The sequence below is a fragment of the Trichechus manatus genome, unplaced genomic scaffold (genome assembly GCF_000243295.1).
Source record: "Trichechus manatus latirostris isolate Lorelei unplaced genomic scaffold, TriManLat1.0 scaffold00071, whole genome shotgun sequence".
Taxonomy (NCBI): domain Eukaryota; kingdom Metazoa; phylum Chordata; class Mammalia; order Sirenia; family Trichechidae; genus Trichechus; species Trichechus manatus.
Genome location: NW_004444007.1, coordinates 10,123,854 through 10,141,701, shown reverse-complemented (window position 1 = coordinate 10,141,701; position 17,848 = coordinate 10,123,854). Strand labels below are relative to the sequence as shown.

General features: G+C 42.1%; 1 protein-coding gene across 1 annotated transcript in view; it reads right to left on the bottom strand.

Annotated features, from left to right (window-relative positions):
* Window positions 1-15,748, bottom strand: part of LOC101344640 (cytochrome P450 2U1) — a 26,105-nt gene extending 10,357 nt beyond the window's left edge. The window contains exon 1 of the mRNA XM_004380222.2: window positions 15,138-15,748. Within this exon, the coding sequence (XP_004380279.1) occupies window positions 15,138-15,627 (490 nt within the window). The 5' untranslated portion in view covers window positions 15,628-15,748. The remainder of the gene's footprint in view (window positions 1-15,137) is intronic.
* Window positions 15,749-17,848: the final 2,100 nt, after the last annotated feature.

The window sequence follows — 17,848 nt, the reverse complement described above, 5'->3', positions numbered from 1 at the left end:
GGTCGAGAGAAACAGGGTGAATGCTCACACTTAGATTTTTAACATGCATACTTAAAGTCTAGTTCATTGGTCAGCAAACTACAGCCCACAGGTCAAATCCAGGCGGCTGCCTGTTTTTGTATGGCCCAAGAGGTAAGAAAAGTTTTTACATTTTTAAATGGCTGAAAAAATCAAAAAAATATTTTGTGAGATGTGAAAAGCATATGAAATTCAAATTTCAGTGTTTATGAATAAAGTTTAAGTGGAACACTGCCAGTTAATGAACCTCACTAATTCATCTACACATGGCCTATGGCTTCTTTTGCACTAAAATGGCAGAGCTGAGTAGATGCAGCAGAGATTAAGGGTAGAAGAAGAACATATTCTCTGCCAGGTTCCAGGCCAAGACAGACAAATTTCCCTCTTTCTTCTGCTAGTGGCCAGGTTTGTTGTGTGTTCTTTGTCTAACCCACACTTTCACTCATAATGAAGCTCCCCAAGAGTCCCGTCTTTATCTAGAAGCAACTTTTCATCTTATATGATGCAAGGCCGTGTCTCCCTGGCCCCCGACCTGCAGAGTTCTACCTTCTACTTTCAGCAGCGGTGGGGTGGTGGTAAGGAACTGGTCTACTTCTACTGTATGTACATTTCAAACAATCGCTGATTGGCCTAACTCTGTCTCCTGTGACTGCTGGTACCTCCATTCCCGAGCCTTTCTGGGGTACTACTAGTTAAATTGCCTTGCACCCCATAGGTATCCCCCTGTTGATACTTAGGTGTGGTCTTCCTCCACTCTACTAAATCATTTGCCAATCTTATATCTACTTTTTGTCTTCAGATGTTGTGGTCCAGGATTGCAGATGTCTCATTTCATCATGGGAGGAGTGTGTGCTTCTGTTAAAAGTCCTTCTTTTGGTGTGTGATTGTCAAGACAAAGAAGGCCTAGAAATGTCTTCACACATTCCTGAAACTAGAACTTTCCCTCTGTTTAATAAAAGCCCCATGAGCTATTTCCTAGGCAACCAAAGCTTAGTCACTACTTTTTTAGTCTTTAACCACAGCCAAGTCTTTTGCTGCAGCGTATTCAGAGGCTAAGTGTTGCTGGGCCTCCTTCTCTTTTTTTGGGCAGATGTGGTCTCTCACACTACTTCAGGATTTGATACTAATTTTAACTACCCTCTCATTATTTAAGAAGCCCTGGTGGCACAGTGGTTAAGTCCATGGCTGCTAACTGAGAGGTTGGCAGTTCAAATCCACCAGCCACTCCATGGCAGAAAGATATGGCAGTCTGCTTCCATAAAGATTTACAGCCTTGGAAACCCTACAAGTCTGTTCAACTCTGTCCTATAGGGTTGCTATGAGTCGGAATTGACTTAATGGCAGTGGGTTTGGTTTGGGTCTCATTATTTAAGATATCCCATATGACATTTCTTCTTTGTTCTGTTTCCTACAGTTTCTCAACGTGCTTTATTTTTCTTCTATAGGATCTTTAGTCTGTTTCATCCATTTACCATCTTTTAAACTACACATTTGTATAGTTGGCCCTTTGTATTTCAGAAGTACTGTTGTCTAGCAAAATGCCCTTTCCCTATCAGTTTTTCCAACATCTATTTAGAGTCTTCTACACGCCAGATACTAAGAGGCATAGATTTAAAAGACACAGTCCGTTCTCAAGATGCTTAGTCTTGTAAGGAACTTGGTAACAACAAATGTAATGCACTGTTGCACGTTGGAGGTGTATTGGAGCTTCGATGTAGACAGAGAAGAAGGAGCACTGCATCAACTGAGGGAAGGCAGCACTTCTCAAGAGAGGACATCCAGGCTGATGCTTCATTTGTAAGTAAGGATGTGCTGACGCACATTTTAAGCAAATAAAGAACTCCAGCAAAGCCAAAGGGGGTGTTTCAAGAAGGGTGAAATTATCTTCAAGGCGAAATCAGGATTTTAGAAAAGGCAAGAGAGTAGAGGGAACATTCTCAGAAGAGGCTAAGATTCAAGAACTTTTGAGGACAAGTTGACAGGAATGAACTGCAAGACAGAAGGAGTTGCCAAAGACACAGTGCCTGAGAATGGCAGGGGTAAGAAGCGTGGACAGAATTAATGGCCTCTGGGTTCCAAATTTTACAAAACGCCTGTGCTGGAGCCAGAAAAGGCTTAGAATATTAGAAGTATTTGGAAGAAGTTCAGGTACATCCTGCAATTGCTGACATCTCCATCAGCTTTGAAAAGCAATGGTATTCTTGGATGTGTATAAATAATTCACTTCAAGGAGACTAATAATACTGAAAAATAAAAGCATCTCCAAAGCAAAAATCAGGACTCCTTTGAGAATGACTGAAATATACCCTTAAGCTAGTTTAGACAAAAAGACCAACTGACTTATATAACCAAAAAAATAAGGATGTTGCCACCTCAGGGAAGACTAAATGCCACAGAATTCTTTCTCCTCACACGTTTTTTTCACTTCTCTCTGCCTAACTTCATTATTTTCTACTGCAAACCAGCTTTTCCCACAAAACCGGAGCTATCATGAGATGCCTATTTTCCCAGTTTCACCACTAGAGAGAAAAGCCTTCTATTCCCCAGCTCCAACCTGAAAAATTCTGGGGAAGGATTCAAATGCTTTAGTCACGTACCCCAGGGTGATATAGCTGGGGTACCTTAAGCTTGTTTTGTGGCTGGAGGTTTCCAAACTATGCCACAAGTATAAATTTTCCCCCCAAAACTACATGAGGACAGATCTGTAGTTACGAATTATTGAAGAGTTCTGTGCCCACTCTACAATCCCCCCTGCCCCAGACTGATCACTGTTGCAAAGAGGTGAGATATTATGATAAATCCACCTTGATCAGGGGTCCCTTCCTAGGCTGATTAATCACGATGGCCAGGGAGGTAAGTTAATGGAAACATCTGGTAGATTTGGGTACCGGGGTGGTGGGGAACAAAGAATTCCTCAGAAGAAGGGAGTGCTAATCCCTGAGCAATGGGAATTAGGCAGCTGAAATACAAAAACCCACCTCAATTCAAACAGGATAGGCTAAACTGATGTGATGCATTCTCACAAAGGAATATTATACAGCTCTTAAGAACTTCGCCGGAGAATATTTAATGATAGAGAACTATGTTCACAATACTTTAAGTGATGAATGCAATTTAAAGGAGAATGAAGAATAATACCTTTCCATTTTAAGGAAGCAAAACAAACAAACTTGTTGCCATCGATCGATTCTGACTTACAGGGACCCTATACAACAGAGTAGAACTGCCCCATAGGGTTTCCAAGGCCGTAATCTTTACAGAAGCAGACTGCCACATCTTTCTCCAGTGGAGTGGCTGGTGGGTTCGAACCACTGACCTTTCAGTTGGCAGTCGTGGGCTTAACTGCACCACCAGGGCTCCTCAAGGATGCAAATACATTTTTAAAATAAATTTACATATAGAAAAAAGACTTAGAAGGTGATACATAAAAATATCAATAATGGCTATTTCAAAATAATGTTGATTACAGATGTTTTTGATTTTTTTCCTTTTCCATGTTTTATGCTAATAGCAAAAATGCATTTCTATTATAATAAAATTACTTAAAATACAATACAATTCTACCATCATCATAGGTATGTCTTCTCCCTCCTGAAGGAGAGTAAATGCATCCACTCATTACAATTGTCCTTCCCTTCCACAGGGTCACAGAAGCGTTCCTATTAGTGGGAATTTAAGCTCTGTTGATACAAGTACATAACTATTTCACTTCTTTTCCTCATACATTTCAAATTCCCTAGATGAACTTTTGCTTCCTATTTATCCTCATTTCCTAGTTTCATTTTGCATCTTGTTCCCCTTCGAGGTAGTCAATACTGACCACCAATCTGTCCCTTACTTTTCAACTTCTACAAAATTCCTTTTTACTTTCCATTTTTATGGCTTTGCAATTTGCTTCACTTACCCTTGCTTCAAGTTTCTGGCACTCTCAACATTTTACGTGCTTTTTTAAAATTCTGTCTTTGCCAGTGATATCATCTGAGCCATATAGGCATACCTTATTTTATTGCACTTTGCTTTATTGCGCTTCACAATGTTTTTTACAAATTGAAGGTTGTGGCAACCCTGCGTCGAGCAAGTCTATGGGTGCCATTTTCCCAACAGCATGTGCTCACTTCGTGTCTGTCACGTTCTGGTAATTCTCACAATACTTCAAACTTTTCGTTATTATATTTGTTATGGTGATCTGTGATCAGTGATCTTTGATGTTACTATTGTAACTGTCTGGAGACACCACGAACCGTGCCCATAACGGCAAACTTAATCGGTAAATGTGTGTGTTCTGCCTGCTCCACCGACTGCCCATTCTCCCATCTCTCTCCGTCTCCTCGGGCCTGCCTATTCCCTGAGAATTGAAATTAGGCCAATTAATAACCCTATAATAGCCTGTAAGTGTTCAAGTGAAAGCAAGAATCTCACTTTAAATCAAAAGCTAGAAATGACTAAGCTTAGTGAGGAAGGCATGTCGAAAGCTGAGAGAGGCTGAAAACTAGGTCTCTTGTGCCAAACAGTTAGCCAAGTCATGAATGCAAAGGAAAAGTTCTTGCAGGAAATTAAAAGTGCTACTCCAGTGAACACACAAACAGCTTATTCATGACATGGAGAAAGTTTTAGCAGTCTGGATAGAAGATCAAACCAGCCACAACACTCCCTTAAGCCAAAGCCTAATGCAGAGCAAGGCCCCAACTCTCTTCAGTTCTCTGAAGGCTGAGAGGTGAGGAAGCTGCAGAAGAAAAGTTTGAAGCTAGCAGAGGTTGGTTCATGAGGTTTAAGAAAAGAAGTGTCTCCATAACATAAAAGTGCAAGGTGCAGCAGCGAGTGCTGATACAGAAGCTGCAGCAAGTTATCCAGAAGATCTAGCTAAGGTAAGTGATGAAGGTGGCTACACTAAAAAACAGATTTTCAATGCAGACGAAACAGCCTTATATAGGAAGACGATGCCATCTAGGACTTTCACAGCTAGAGAGGAGAAATCAATGCTTGGTCTCAAGGCTTCAAAGCTTCAAAGGACAAGCTCTCTGTTAGGGGTTAATACAGCTGGTGACTTTGTTTTGAGGCACCACAAAGTTGAAGCCAATGATTATTTACCATTCTGAAAATCCCAGGGCCCCTAAGAATTATGCTAAACCTACTCTGCCTGTGCTCTATAAATAGAATAACAAAGCCTGGATGACAGCACATTTGTTTACAACATGGTGGTGTTGTTAGGTGCTCTCGAGTTGGTTCCGACTCATAGCAACCCTACGTACAACAGAACGAAACACTACCTGGTCCTGCACCATCCTCACAATCGTTGTTATGTTTGAGCCCACTGTAACAGCCACTGTGTCAATCCATCTCATTGAGGGTCTTCTACTTTTTTGCTGACCCTCTACTTTATTAAGCATGCTGTCCTTCTCCAGGGACTGCTCCCTCCTATAACATGTCCAAAGTACATAAGATGATGTCTCACTATCCTCACTTCTAAGGAGCATTCTGGCTGTTACTTCTTCCAAGACAGATTAGTTCATTCTTCTGGCAGCACGGTATATTTAGTATTTTTTGCCAACACCATAGTTCAAAGGCGTCAATTCTTCTTTGGTCTTCCTTATTCACTGTCCAGCTTTCTCACGCATATGAGGCGACTGAAAACACCATGGCTTGGGTCAGGCGCACCTCAGCCCTCAAAGTAACGTCTTTGCTTTTCAACACTTTAAAGAGGTCTTTTGCAGCAGATTTGCCCAATGCAATAAGTCGTTTGATTTCTTGATTGTTGCTTCCATGGGTGTTGACTGTAGATCCAAGTAAAATGAAATCCTTGACAACTTCAATCTTTTTTCTGTTTATCATGATATTGCTTATTGGTCCAGTTGTGAAGACTTTTGTTTTCTTTATGTTAAGATGTAATCCGTACTGAAGGCTGTGGTGTTTGATCTTCATGAGTAAGTGCTTCAAGTCCTCTTCACTTTCAGCAAGCAAGGTTGTGTCATCTGCATAACTCAGGTTGTTAGAGTCTTCCTCCAATTCTGATGCTCAGTTCTTCTTCATATAGTTCAGCTTCTCAGACTATTTTCTCAGCATACAGACTGAATAAGCATGGTGAAAGGATACAACCCTGATGCACACCCTTCTTGACTTTAAACTACTCAGTATCAACTTGTCTGTTTGAATGACTGTCTCTTGGTCTATGTACAGGTTCCTCATGAGCACCATTAAGTCTTCTGGAATTCCCATTCTTCGTAATGCTATCCATCATTTGTTGCGATCCACACAGTTGAATGCCTTTGCACAGTCAATAAAACAGGTAAACAACTTTCTGGTATTCTCCACTTTCAGCCATGATCCACCTGACATCAGCAAAGATATCCCTTGTTACATGCCCTCTTCTGAATCTGACTTGAGTTTCTGGCAGTTCCTTGTCGATGTGCTGCTGCAACTGCTTTTGAATGATCTTCAGCAAAATTTTACTTGTGTGTGATATTAATGATATTGTTCAATAATTTCCATATTCTGTTGGATTGCCTTTCTTTGGAATGGGTACAAATATGGATCTCTTCCAGTCAGTTGGCTGTGTCAAATTTCTTGACACAGACCAGTGAGCACCACCAGTGCTGCATCTGTTTGCTGAAACATCTCAATAGGTATTCTGTCAATTCCTGGAGCTTTGTGTTTTGCCAATGCCTTCAGTGCAGCTTTGAACTCTTCCTTCAGTACCATTGGTTCTTGATCATATTCTACTTCCTGAAGTGGTTGAATGTTGACCAATTCTTTTTGGTACAGTGACTCTGTGTATTCCTTCCATTTTCTTTTTTTGCTTCCTGTGCTGTTTAGTATTTTCCCATAGAATCCTTCAAAATTGCAACTCGAGGCTTGAATTTTTTCTTCCGTCCTTTCAGCTTGAGAAATGCATAGCATTGTCTTCCCTTTGGGTTTTCTATCTCCAGGTCTTTGCACATTTCATCATAATACTTTACTTTGTCTTCCTCGAGCCACCCTTTGAAATCTTCTGTTCAGCTCTTTGACTTCATCATTTCTTCCTTTTGTTTTAGCTACTCTACATTCAAAAGCAAGTTTCAGAGTCTCTTCTGACATCCATTATTTTTTTTTTCTTTCTAACCTGTCTTTTTAATGACCTCTTTCTTTCTTCACATATGATGTCCTTCGTGTCATTCCACAACTTGTCTGGTCTTCAGTCATTAGTGTTCAATGCATCAAATCTATTCTTGAGATGGTCTCTAAATTCAGGTGGGATATACTCAAGGTCATACTTTGGCTCTTTTGGACTTGATCTAATTTTCTTCAACTTGAACTTGCATATGAGACATTGATGGTCTGTTCTGCAGTTGGCCCCTGTCCTTGTTCTAACTGATGATATCGAGCTTTCCCATCGTCTCTTCCTCAGATGTAGTCGATTTGATTCCTATGTATTCCATTTGGCGAGGTCCATGTGTACAGTCACTGCTTATGTTGTTGAAAAAATGTCTTTGCAATGAAGAAGTCATTGGTGTTGCAAAATTCTATCATGTGATCTCCAGCTTCGTTTCTATCACCAAGGCCATATTTTCCAACTACCAATCCTTCTTTGTTTCCAACTTTCGCATTCCAATTGCCAGTAATTATCAATGCATCTAGTTTGCATGTTTCATCAATCTCAGAATGCAGATTTCTTCATCTTTGGCCTTAGTGGTTGGTGCGTAAATTTGACTAACAGTTATATTAGCAGGTCTTCCTTGTAGGCGTCTGGATATCATCCTATCACTGACAGCACTGTACTTCAGAATAGATCTTGAAATGTTCTTTTTGATGATGAACACAATGTATGGATATTATCCTATCACTGACAGTGCTGTACTTCAGGATAAATCTTAAAATGTTCTTTTTGATGATGAACGCAACACCATTCCTCTTCAGTATGTCATTCCTGGCATAGTAGACCATATGATTGTCTAATTCAAAATGACCAATACTAGACCATTTCAGCTCACTAATGCCTAGGATATTGATCTTTATGCATTCCATTTCATTTTTGATGACCTCCAATTTTCCTAAGTTCATTCTTCATAATTCCACTGATTATTAATGGATGTTTGCAGCTGTTTCTTCTCATTTTGAGTTGTGCCACATTAGCAAATGAATATCCTGAAAGCTTGACTCCATCCACGTCATTAAGGTCAACTCTACTTTGAGGAGTCAGCTCTTCCCAGTCATCTTTTGAGTGTCTTCCAACGTAAGGGGCTCATCTTCCAGCACTGTATCAGACAATATTCCGCTGCTATTCGTAAGGTTTTCACTGGCCAGTATTTTCAGAAGTAGACTGCCAGGTCCTTCTTCCTAGTCTGGAAGCTCCGCTGAAACCTGCCCACCATGACTGACCCTGCTGGGTATCTGAAATACCAGTGGCAAAGCTTCCAGTTTCACAGCACCATGCAAGCCACCACAGTATGACAAACTGTCAAACACATTTACAACATGGTTTACTGAATATTTTAAGCCTACTGTTGAGACTTACTGCTTAGAAAAAAGATTCCTTTCAAAATATTACTGCTCATTGACAATGTACCTGGTCACCCAAGAGCTCTGATGGAGATATACAAGGAGATTAATGTTGTTTTCATGCCTGCTAACACAACATCCATTCTGCAGCCCATGGATCAGGGAGTAATTTCCACTTTCAAGTCTTATTATTTAAGAAATATATTTTGTGAGGCTATAGCTGCCATAGACAGTGATTCCTCTGATGGATCTGGGCAAAGTAAATTGAAAACCTTCTGGAAAGGATTCACCATTCTAGATGCCATTAGGAACATTTGTGATTCATGGGAGGAGGTCAAAATATCAATATTAACAGGAGTTTTGAAGAAGTTGATTCCAACCCTCATGGATGACTTTGAGGAGTTCAAAACTTCAGTGAAGAAAGTAACTGCAGATGTGGTAGGAACAGCAAGAGAACTAGAATTAGAAGTGGAGCCTGAAGATGTGACTGACTTGCTGCAATCTCATGATAAAACTTTAACAGATGAGGAGTTGCTTCTTACGGATGAGCAAAGAAAGTGGTTTCTTGAGATGGAATCTCCTCCTGGTGAAGATGCTATGAACACTGTTGAAATAACAACAAAGGATTTAGAATATTACATAAACTTAGTTGATAAAGCAGCAGTAGAGTTTGAAGAGAATTGACTCCAATTTTGAAAGAAGTTCTACTGTGGGTAAAATGCTATCAAACAGCATCGCATGCTACAGAGAAATCTTTCATGAAAGGAAGAGTCAATTGATGTGGCAAACTTCATTGTTGTCTTATTTTAAGAAAACTGCCACAGCCACCCTAACCTTCAGCAACCACAAACCCTGATCAGTCGGCAGCTATCAACATTGAGGCAAGATCCTCCACCAGCAAAAAAGTTACACTCGATGAAGGCTCAGATGATGGTTAGCCTTTTTTTAGCAATAAAGTATTTTTTAATGAAGGTATGTACATTTGTCTTTTTAGACATAATGCTATTGTACACTTAAGAGACTACAGTATAGTGTAAACATAATTTATATATGCACTTGGAAGTCAAAAACATTTGTGTGACTTGCTTTATTACAATATTCACTTTATTGTGGTAGTCTGGAACTGAATCCATTGTATCTCCAAGGTATGCTGTAACAGGTTTCAACAGTCAAGTCAATATTCTCTTTTCTGACTTCACACTCGGTGTCCCACAAACAGTGGCCACCATGTGGCCATACAGCTTGTAAGAGCAAAAAATTAGAAAGGACCTAATTTCTATCAACAGGGAAATAAACCGATACATTCCACTTGGTGGAATACTGTACAATATGGTTAAATCATAAAGTGCTGGATACCAAAAACTAGTGGTGGATGAGACTTTAAGTATACAATGATGTAAGTTTTTCAAAACCATACCAAGTAAAATTATGTATTGTTTATGGTACTGAAGCAAATCTGAGTGTGGATAAATGTTTATATTCTCTCTGAACTTTATGTCTGAAATATTTTATAATAAAAATGTGATATGCACAAACCTTTTATAATAGACCACAGTCAGAGTGAAACACTCATTGGGTATCCTTGCCTCTGACTTTGTAACTTTATTTTCTTTTCTGCTCAGGAAAAGAATCAGGTGGATTAATGAGAATGAAAGTGATAATAACATAAAACATGTTTATGACCTATCTACATTGCTGTATAGTTTTTATGGGCATGAAAAGGACACTGACTTGTCTGATGAGATCTGAAAAACTCAGTATAATAAATAATCTTTCCACATTCTAGAACTTTTTGGCAAATGTGTTAAGCCAGGTCATTTCCAACCTCTCTATCTATGTCACTTTAGGAAATATCCCCTTTTTTGCTAGCCTCACCAATCTGGCAGCAAAACTCTGAAAATATCTTGTAATCAATATTTAATGTTATGGCCTATAATTTCTATCTTATCTCTTTTCTCTTATGGTCCACACATCTTGTTTCTGGACAATTTCATTTATTACTCTTTTGCATTTGGAAACAGCAGCGAAAGGCAGCTTGGGCTGTCCTCAAGGGACTTGCTGAGCTCAGTAGCTTGGTCTTTAACTCCATTGGCGTCTCTTCTTCAGGGTGGTCATGCTGTTCATTTCTTGATCTGCAACGTCTATTCTTAAACTCTTAAAGTCTACTCCTTCATCCTCTGATTAAAAACAACAAACCAAACCTGTTGCCGTTGAGTCGATTTCAACTCATAATGACCCTACAAGACAGAACAGAGCTGCCCCATAGGGTTTCCAAGGAGCGTCTGGTGGATTCAAACTGCTGACCTTTTGGTTAGCAGCAGAACTCTTAACCACTGAGCCAGCAGGGCTCCCTCTTGAAATAAACTCATATTCTTTCCCTTTTATTCTTTGCTCTTGAAAAAGCTTCATTAAAAGAAAATCTCTCAAGTATCTGTATTTTCTTATCCAGATGATCGGTTTACTATTCCAAATTAACTCCACAACTATTTTTTTTGTGATACATAGTTCCTGCTTTACCTTCTCTTATCAATCACCTTCACTAGCCACAGAAATTTCTCTCATCAATTCTTTCACAGCACATTCACCCAACACACATCTACTGGAATATCAGCGCAGCACTTCCTAACAAATCCTGTCTCTTGAGGGAACAAATGCTCTGGTTGCGACAGTGAAGTATCAAGTGACCCAGGCTCCCAGCTCTTTCTTCAACAAAAACCAGAACACCAAACCTGTTGCAGTAGAGTTGATACCAACTCATGGTGACCCATGTGTTACAGAGGAGAACAGCTCCATAGGGTTTTCTTAGCTATAATCTTTACAGAAGCAGATCACCAGGCCTTTCTTCCATGGCACTGATAAATGGGATTGAATCACCAACCTTTAGGTTAACAGATGAGTGCAAACTGTTTGTGCCACCCAGGGACCTTTTCCTAAATAAAAGAGGAATCTAATAACAAGCAGTCATCCAAATAATGCTTAGCGACTGCCTTCTTATAGATTCTTGACCAAACTACATACCCACCAAGAAGCATTTTGACAAATATGTGCTGTGTTAAGAGTTGGGCACTGTGATATCAGGACTTCAAAGAAGAAAATCTAATTCCTATCTTGAAGAAACCTAGAGGAAGAGCTAGGCAACACAAAGTACAACATAATGTGGTAAGTGCATCAACAGATGCATGTATGCACACAGCCATTCATTTCTTGATTACCTGCTCTGTGCCTTGTGGTAGGGATGCAGTGTTTAACAAGATAAACCAAATTCTTGCCCTCATGCAGCTCACGTTACAGTGAGAGTGACAGTGGTATTTCAAAGTGTTTAATGAATGAAATGAAATACAGTGTGGTGCTGGACGGTGACTAAAACAGGACTGAAAGGTGACAACTGGCCTGATGAGGCCTGAGGGATGACAAGGATTCAGCCAAGTGAAAAATCATTCCATCCCAAGAAGACAAACATGGCAGCCTGAGGCAGACACAAGCTTGGCAGGAATCAGCTCAGTGTACCTGGAGCTGGAAGGCCAAGCTGGAATGCACAATAAAGGGAGAGTGGAAAGAGATCAAGTTAGAAAGGCGGACAGGGGCCAGATGCTTTAGGGCAGAGTAGGTCACGAATGGCGTTTGGAGGCAATTGGTTTCAGCAGGTGAGTGACACGATTTTGATTCGTGATTTTTTAAAGACATCCTTTTGGCTTCTCTGTGGATAAAGGATTGAAGACGAAATAGATAAGAGGTTTCTGAAGTATCACATGAGAAATGATAGTGGCTTGGATGAGGGTGCTGGCAGTGGAGATGAAGAAAAGTGGATAGATGCAGGACACGTATTTGTAATTACCAGGTGCCATCAAGTCAATTCCGACTTGTGGCAACCTCACGTCTGTCACGTATAACTGTGCTCCCTAGGGTTTTTAATGTCTGATTTTTCAGCAGTAGACTGCTAGGCCTTTCTTTTGAGGCAACTCTGGGTGGACTTGAACCTCCAACCTTCAGTTAGCATCTGAGCATGGTAACTGCATCACTCAGGGACTCCCATATTTGTTGTAGGAATTGACAAGCCTTGCTGATTGACTAGAAGGGGATTAAAACAAAAAAAAAAAACAAACCTGTTGCCTTCAAGTCGATTTGGACTCATAGACTGGGGCTTGAAATGGAACAGTGATATCACAGAGAGGGACGCTAACCTCTGCCTGGGGGGTGGAGAAGCCTGTCAGGGAACACTTTCTCAAAGAGGTGACATTTAAGCACAATCTTAAAAGCAGGTAGGAGGTCTCCAGGCAGCCAAGAGACTGGAAAAGAACTCCGAGTAGAAGAAACAGCACGCGTGAAGGCATGGAGAGGGTGAGTTACAAACGGTGACGTTTATTTTCGTTGGGCATTTAGAGTATTGTGATTATTATTACTATTACTCACTTAAAACCCTGATGCAAAACTCTGGCATCATCAGATTCTAAAAAGGCTGGATGTCTTTATGCCATGTTCCAGAAACACGAAGTAGCCATTCATTTACATTAATACTCGTTGGGTCCTACAGTGTGCCAGGCAGGACAGGTAATGACTATTCTAGATGGCAGTCTAGTAGCGAAGACCTCCATCTAGGCCAAAGATTACAGAATTATGTAACCTCAGTTTTGGTAAGTGCAATGAAAGAAAAGGACATAATGCCATGAAACTGCTTCTAACAAGGGAGCCTCACCTACTTGAGAGGCAGTTAAAAAAGGCTTCCCTGAGGAAAAGGCATTTCAACTGACACCTGACTGCTGAGTAGGAGTGACCCAGACAAAGAAGTCTGGGACTTATGCCAGGCAACAGAGCAAACGGGAGGACTGATAAAGAAGAAAGAAAAAAAGCGGTTAGCAAAAGGTTAAAGTTGATTTTCCAATGTAGATAACTTGTTTTCCAGGCTGCAAAACTACCCAATTTAGTCGCCCATACTAAACAGGGATCACAGGGTATTAGGTTTGCTAATAGGCTCCCAGCATGTTTTTGGACTTTTTTTTTAATTTTATTGTGCTTTAGGTGAAAGTTTACAGCTCAGGTTAGTTTCTCATTCCAAAATTTATGCACCTATTGTTTTGTGACATTGGTTGCAATCCCCACAATGTTGACAGCACACGCCCCCTTTCCACCCTGGGTTCCTCGTGTCACGTCATCCAGTTCTATCCTTAGCGGCCTTCTCGTCTTGCTTTTGGGCAGGAGTTGTCCCTTTGGCCTCATATATTTGATTGAACTAAGAAGTACGTTCCTCACGTGTGTCATTGTTTGTTTTATAGGCCTGTCTGTCTAATCTTTGTCTGAAAAGTGGGCTAATTCTTAGTTGTTTTTTTTGTTGTTGTTGTTGTTGTTTAAATGAAGTTTACATTTCAAGTTAGTCTCCCATACAAAATTTTATACATACAGGGTTATGTGACCCTAATTGCTCACCCGATTCTGCAACAGCACAGTCCTCCTTTCCACCCCTGACACCCCGTGTCCATTCAACCAGCTCCTAACCCTTCCTGCCTTCCCATCTCATCTCTGGACAGAAGCTGCCCCTTTGGTCTCTCGTATCTACTTGAGCTAAGAGGTACGCTCCTCACGGGTATCACTTTATGTCCCACAGTCCAGTCCAATCCCTGTCTGAAGAGTTGGCCTCGGAAGTTGTTTTAGTTCTGGGCTGATAGAGAATCCAGGGGCCATGCCTGGACTTTCTATCTTACTGGAAAACATCCCCTTGAACTCTTACTTTTAATAACATTTTATTGTGTTTTAGGTGAAAGTTTACACAACAAATTAGGTTCTCCTTTAACAATTTTTATTGGAAGGCACCCTGGCAGGCAGTGGTTAGGCCCTGGGCTGCTAACCAAAAGGACTGCAGTTTGCCACCAGCCACTCCCTGGGGCAAATACATAGCAGTCTGCTTCTGTAAAGATTATAGCGTTGGAAACCCTATCGGGCAATTCTACTGTGTCCTATAGGGTAACTGTGAGTTGGAACAGACTAGATGGCAATGAGTGGTGGTGAACAATTTTTATACAAATTGTTCTGTGCCATGGTTACGATTTTTACAATGTGTCAGCATTCTCATTATTTCCATTCTGTTTGTTTCCATTGATCTAGCTTCCCTTCCCCTCCTTGCTTTCTCATCTTTGCTTTTGGGTAAATATTGACCTTTGGTCTCATATAGCTAATTGTTTAAGGGAGCACACTACTCACGAGTGATATTATTTTATAAGCCAATCTATTATTTGGCTGAGATCTCCTTAAACTCTTGCACTCAAAACTCACAAAGTGAGAGTATCCCTCACCCTTCCCAAAACGGCCAAAATTTCTCCCGGGAGCCACAGCTCTGGAAAGGAGAAAACACCCCTGGAAGGATGGCACCTAACTTCACACCCTTTTTCACATCATTCTCCCTAAACTTCCCGGTGGGTTTCCTGCTTCTGATCTAGGAATCTGAACGAGTCATGCACCCATCACTGCTCGATGGGATCTTAGAGCCACCACCAGGACCCTCTGGCACAGGATGCAGGTGTGAGGGGGGCAGGGCGTGCGCGGATGGCAGGGGCGGCTGGAACCGCAGCCTCAGCGCACCTGGAGCCCCATTCGCGGCATCGCGCGTTTACGCAGCCCGTGACCCCCAAGGCTCCGGCGGCCAAGGCCACGCTCACCCTTCTCCTTGGTTACGATGGAGATAAGCGGCACCCGCGGGCGGTCGCTGAAGATCTCGGCCTGCTGCACCAGCGCCTCGCGCACGCTGTGGAAGTCGTTGAGGACCACCACCTGGTAATGGCCGATAAAGAAGCTGAAGATGTTGCCGTACACGCGGGCTAGCTGGGCCAGGAGCACCTGCGGGCTGAGGGCCGCGGGCTCCATCCCTGTGGCCCTCGCCTGGCGGTACCTCCAGCTCTGTCGCCGGAGGAAGGGCGGCAGCAGCACGTAGCCGAAGTTGCCCACCAGGGGCCAGGGCGTGGGCCCAGGAGGGATGCCCCGTGCCCGGTGCCGCCGCAGCCAGCTCCAGCCAAGCAGCGCTGCCAGGCCGAGCAGCAGCAGCGCGCCGCCGGTAGGGTCCATCCGCAGAAGCCCGAGGGGCGCGCGCAGAAGGCCCAGAGGCCAGGGTGGACCCTCGGCGGGGGGCTCCGGCAGCCGCGTGGAGACCATGGCCCGTGCGCCGGCGTCCGCACCCGCAGCCTTCGGCTCCTCTGTTGTTGTGTGCCCGCCAGTCGATTCTAGCAGACGCTAACTAGGAGACGCGCGCAGACGCCGCTTTCCCTGCTGCCAGCTGCTAAGTTCGCGGAGGAAGGTCGGCGCCGGGAGGCGAGCAGCGAGGGCGCTCCGGATTGGCTGCGTCCACCGCATTCTTCCCGCCTTCTCCAATCAGCGACGTCCGATAGGAACCCCCGGGGACACGCCCGCAACCCGGCAGGAGAAGTCCTCAGGCGAGGAGGGCGCGCAATCTGAAAATTTGCCTTCAACGTCCGGTTTCGCCCCTGCTCTGGGTTCTGGTTGGCTGTGACCGCAGGAGGCAGGGATGCTTGCAACACAAACTTTGCGCTCTGATTGGCTGTCGGATTTCCTTCTGTCAATAATCAGTTGACAAAACAATTGGTTATGAGCGCGGTAAGTGGCCCAGGTTCCGCACTGAGTGCTGAGGAGGCTGCTGTGAACAGTGCCCTGACGTGATTCAGCCTCAACACTAGCATCTCTGCCCTCAGTCGGGAGAATAGGGTCCCCACTCCATTTCCCAAAAGACTTTGGTGTAGTTTTGGGTAGCAAAAAAAAAGACTAATTTTTCCAAACCAGGGTGGCAGAAAGAACGGACCCTTTCCTCCACCCAGAGGCAGCAGCTAGGTTATGGACAATCAGTGAGGTGTAGAATTTAGTGGTGAAGACGCCCAACACTACAGAAACGAGGAGGGGGGCGGGGCGTACGAGAGGAGGGAGGCAGCACAGCAAATATTCCATGCAGGGGGCGAAAGCTCGGAGTCCATTTTTTCGTGTGGCCTCGGTAAAGCAGATATAACCCAGAAGGAGATAAACAAGAATTTGCTTGGATAATTTACATAACTAGTGATATAAAAAGAAAGTTAATCAGCTGACGGAGGAGTGACAATATTATTATCGGTATTAAACCCAACCTAAAACGCTGAAGTTGAGCTACTAAGTAAGGAATTACATAATACTGTCAAAGTCAGTCTTGATCTTCAGTGATAGTGGCGCCTAAGTGCTTCGCTTTCCGTCTTCTACAGGCCAAATCCTCAGGTTTCTCTTTATATTAGGTTGACACATGTAGAATTGTGGATATTCAACTATATTTTATCTACTAAAAGGTCAGTTTCATATGCGAATCTTATTGATCATAATGTACAAATCTGTTCATTTCCGGACTTCTGATGTCTCGTTCTTCTCTACACTAAAAATGATGAACACCACACTGTCTTTATAAAGATGTAATCAAAGTATAGTGAGTCCTCTTTACTCATTTTATGATCCGTCCCAGTTTTTTCCTAAAAACAAGTGATAATACACTAAATTTCAAGTCCACTCTGTTCTCTGGATACTATTTTTGCCAAGTTTTTCATTAGTTATGTTAAGCTTACACACACACACACACACACACACACACACACACACTTCACTTCTATAATTAACCATCAATTGTTGATTACTTTTCTTATTTTATTACATTTCTGAATTAAATTAGAGAATTTTAAAATTTAAACTAGTTGTTTGCAGATACGATTTTCAACATGTCTGATTTTCTTGATAGTCTTGTTCTCTAGAATAGTAGCTCTTAATATCTTTCCTTACAAGCACTTTAAATCCATAGATGCTTTTAAAACAAACAGATACAACGCTGGACGTGCTTACTCATCTATGTCAAGAAATTTGGAAGACAGGTACCTAGCCAACCAACTGGAAGAGATCTGTGTTTGTACCTATTCCAAAGCAAAGTGATCAAATGGAATGTGGAAATTACCAAACAATATTGTTAATATCACATGCTAGCACTATTTTGCTGAAGATAATTAAAAAATGACTGCAGCCATGCATCAACAGAGAACTGCCAGAAATTCAAGCTGGATTCAGAAGAGGATGTGGAATGAGGGGTATCTTTGTTGATGTCAGATGGATCTTGGCTGAAAGCAAAGAACAACAGAAAGAGGTTTGCCTGTGTTTATCCCCGACATGAAGGCATTCAACTGTGTGGATCATAACAAATTACAGATAACATTACGAAGAATGAGAATTCCAAAACATTTAATTGTGTTCATGTGGAACCTAAACATAGATCAAGAGGCAGTCATTCGAGCAGAACAAGCAGATACCGAGTGGTTTAAAATCGGAAATGTGTGTGGCAGGGTTGTATCCTTTCATCTTA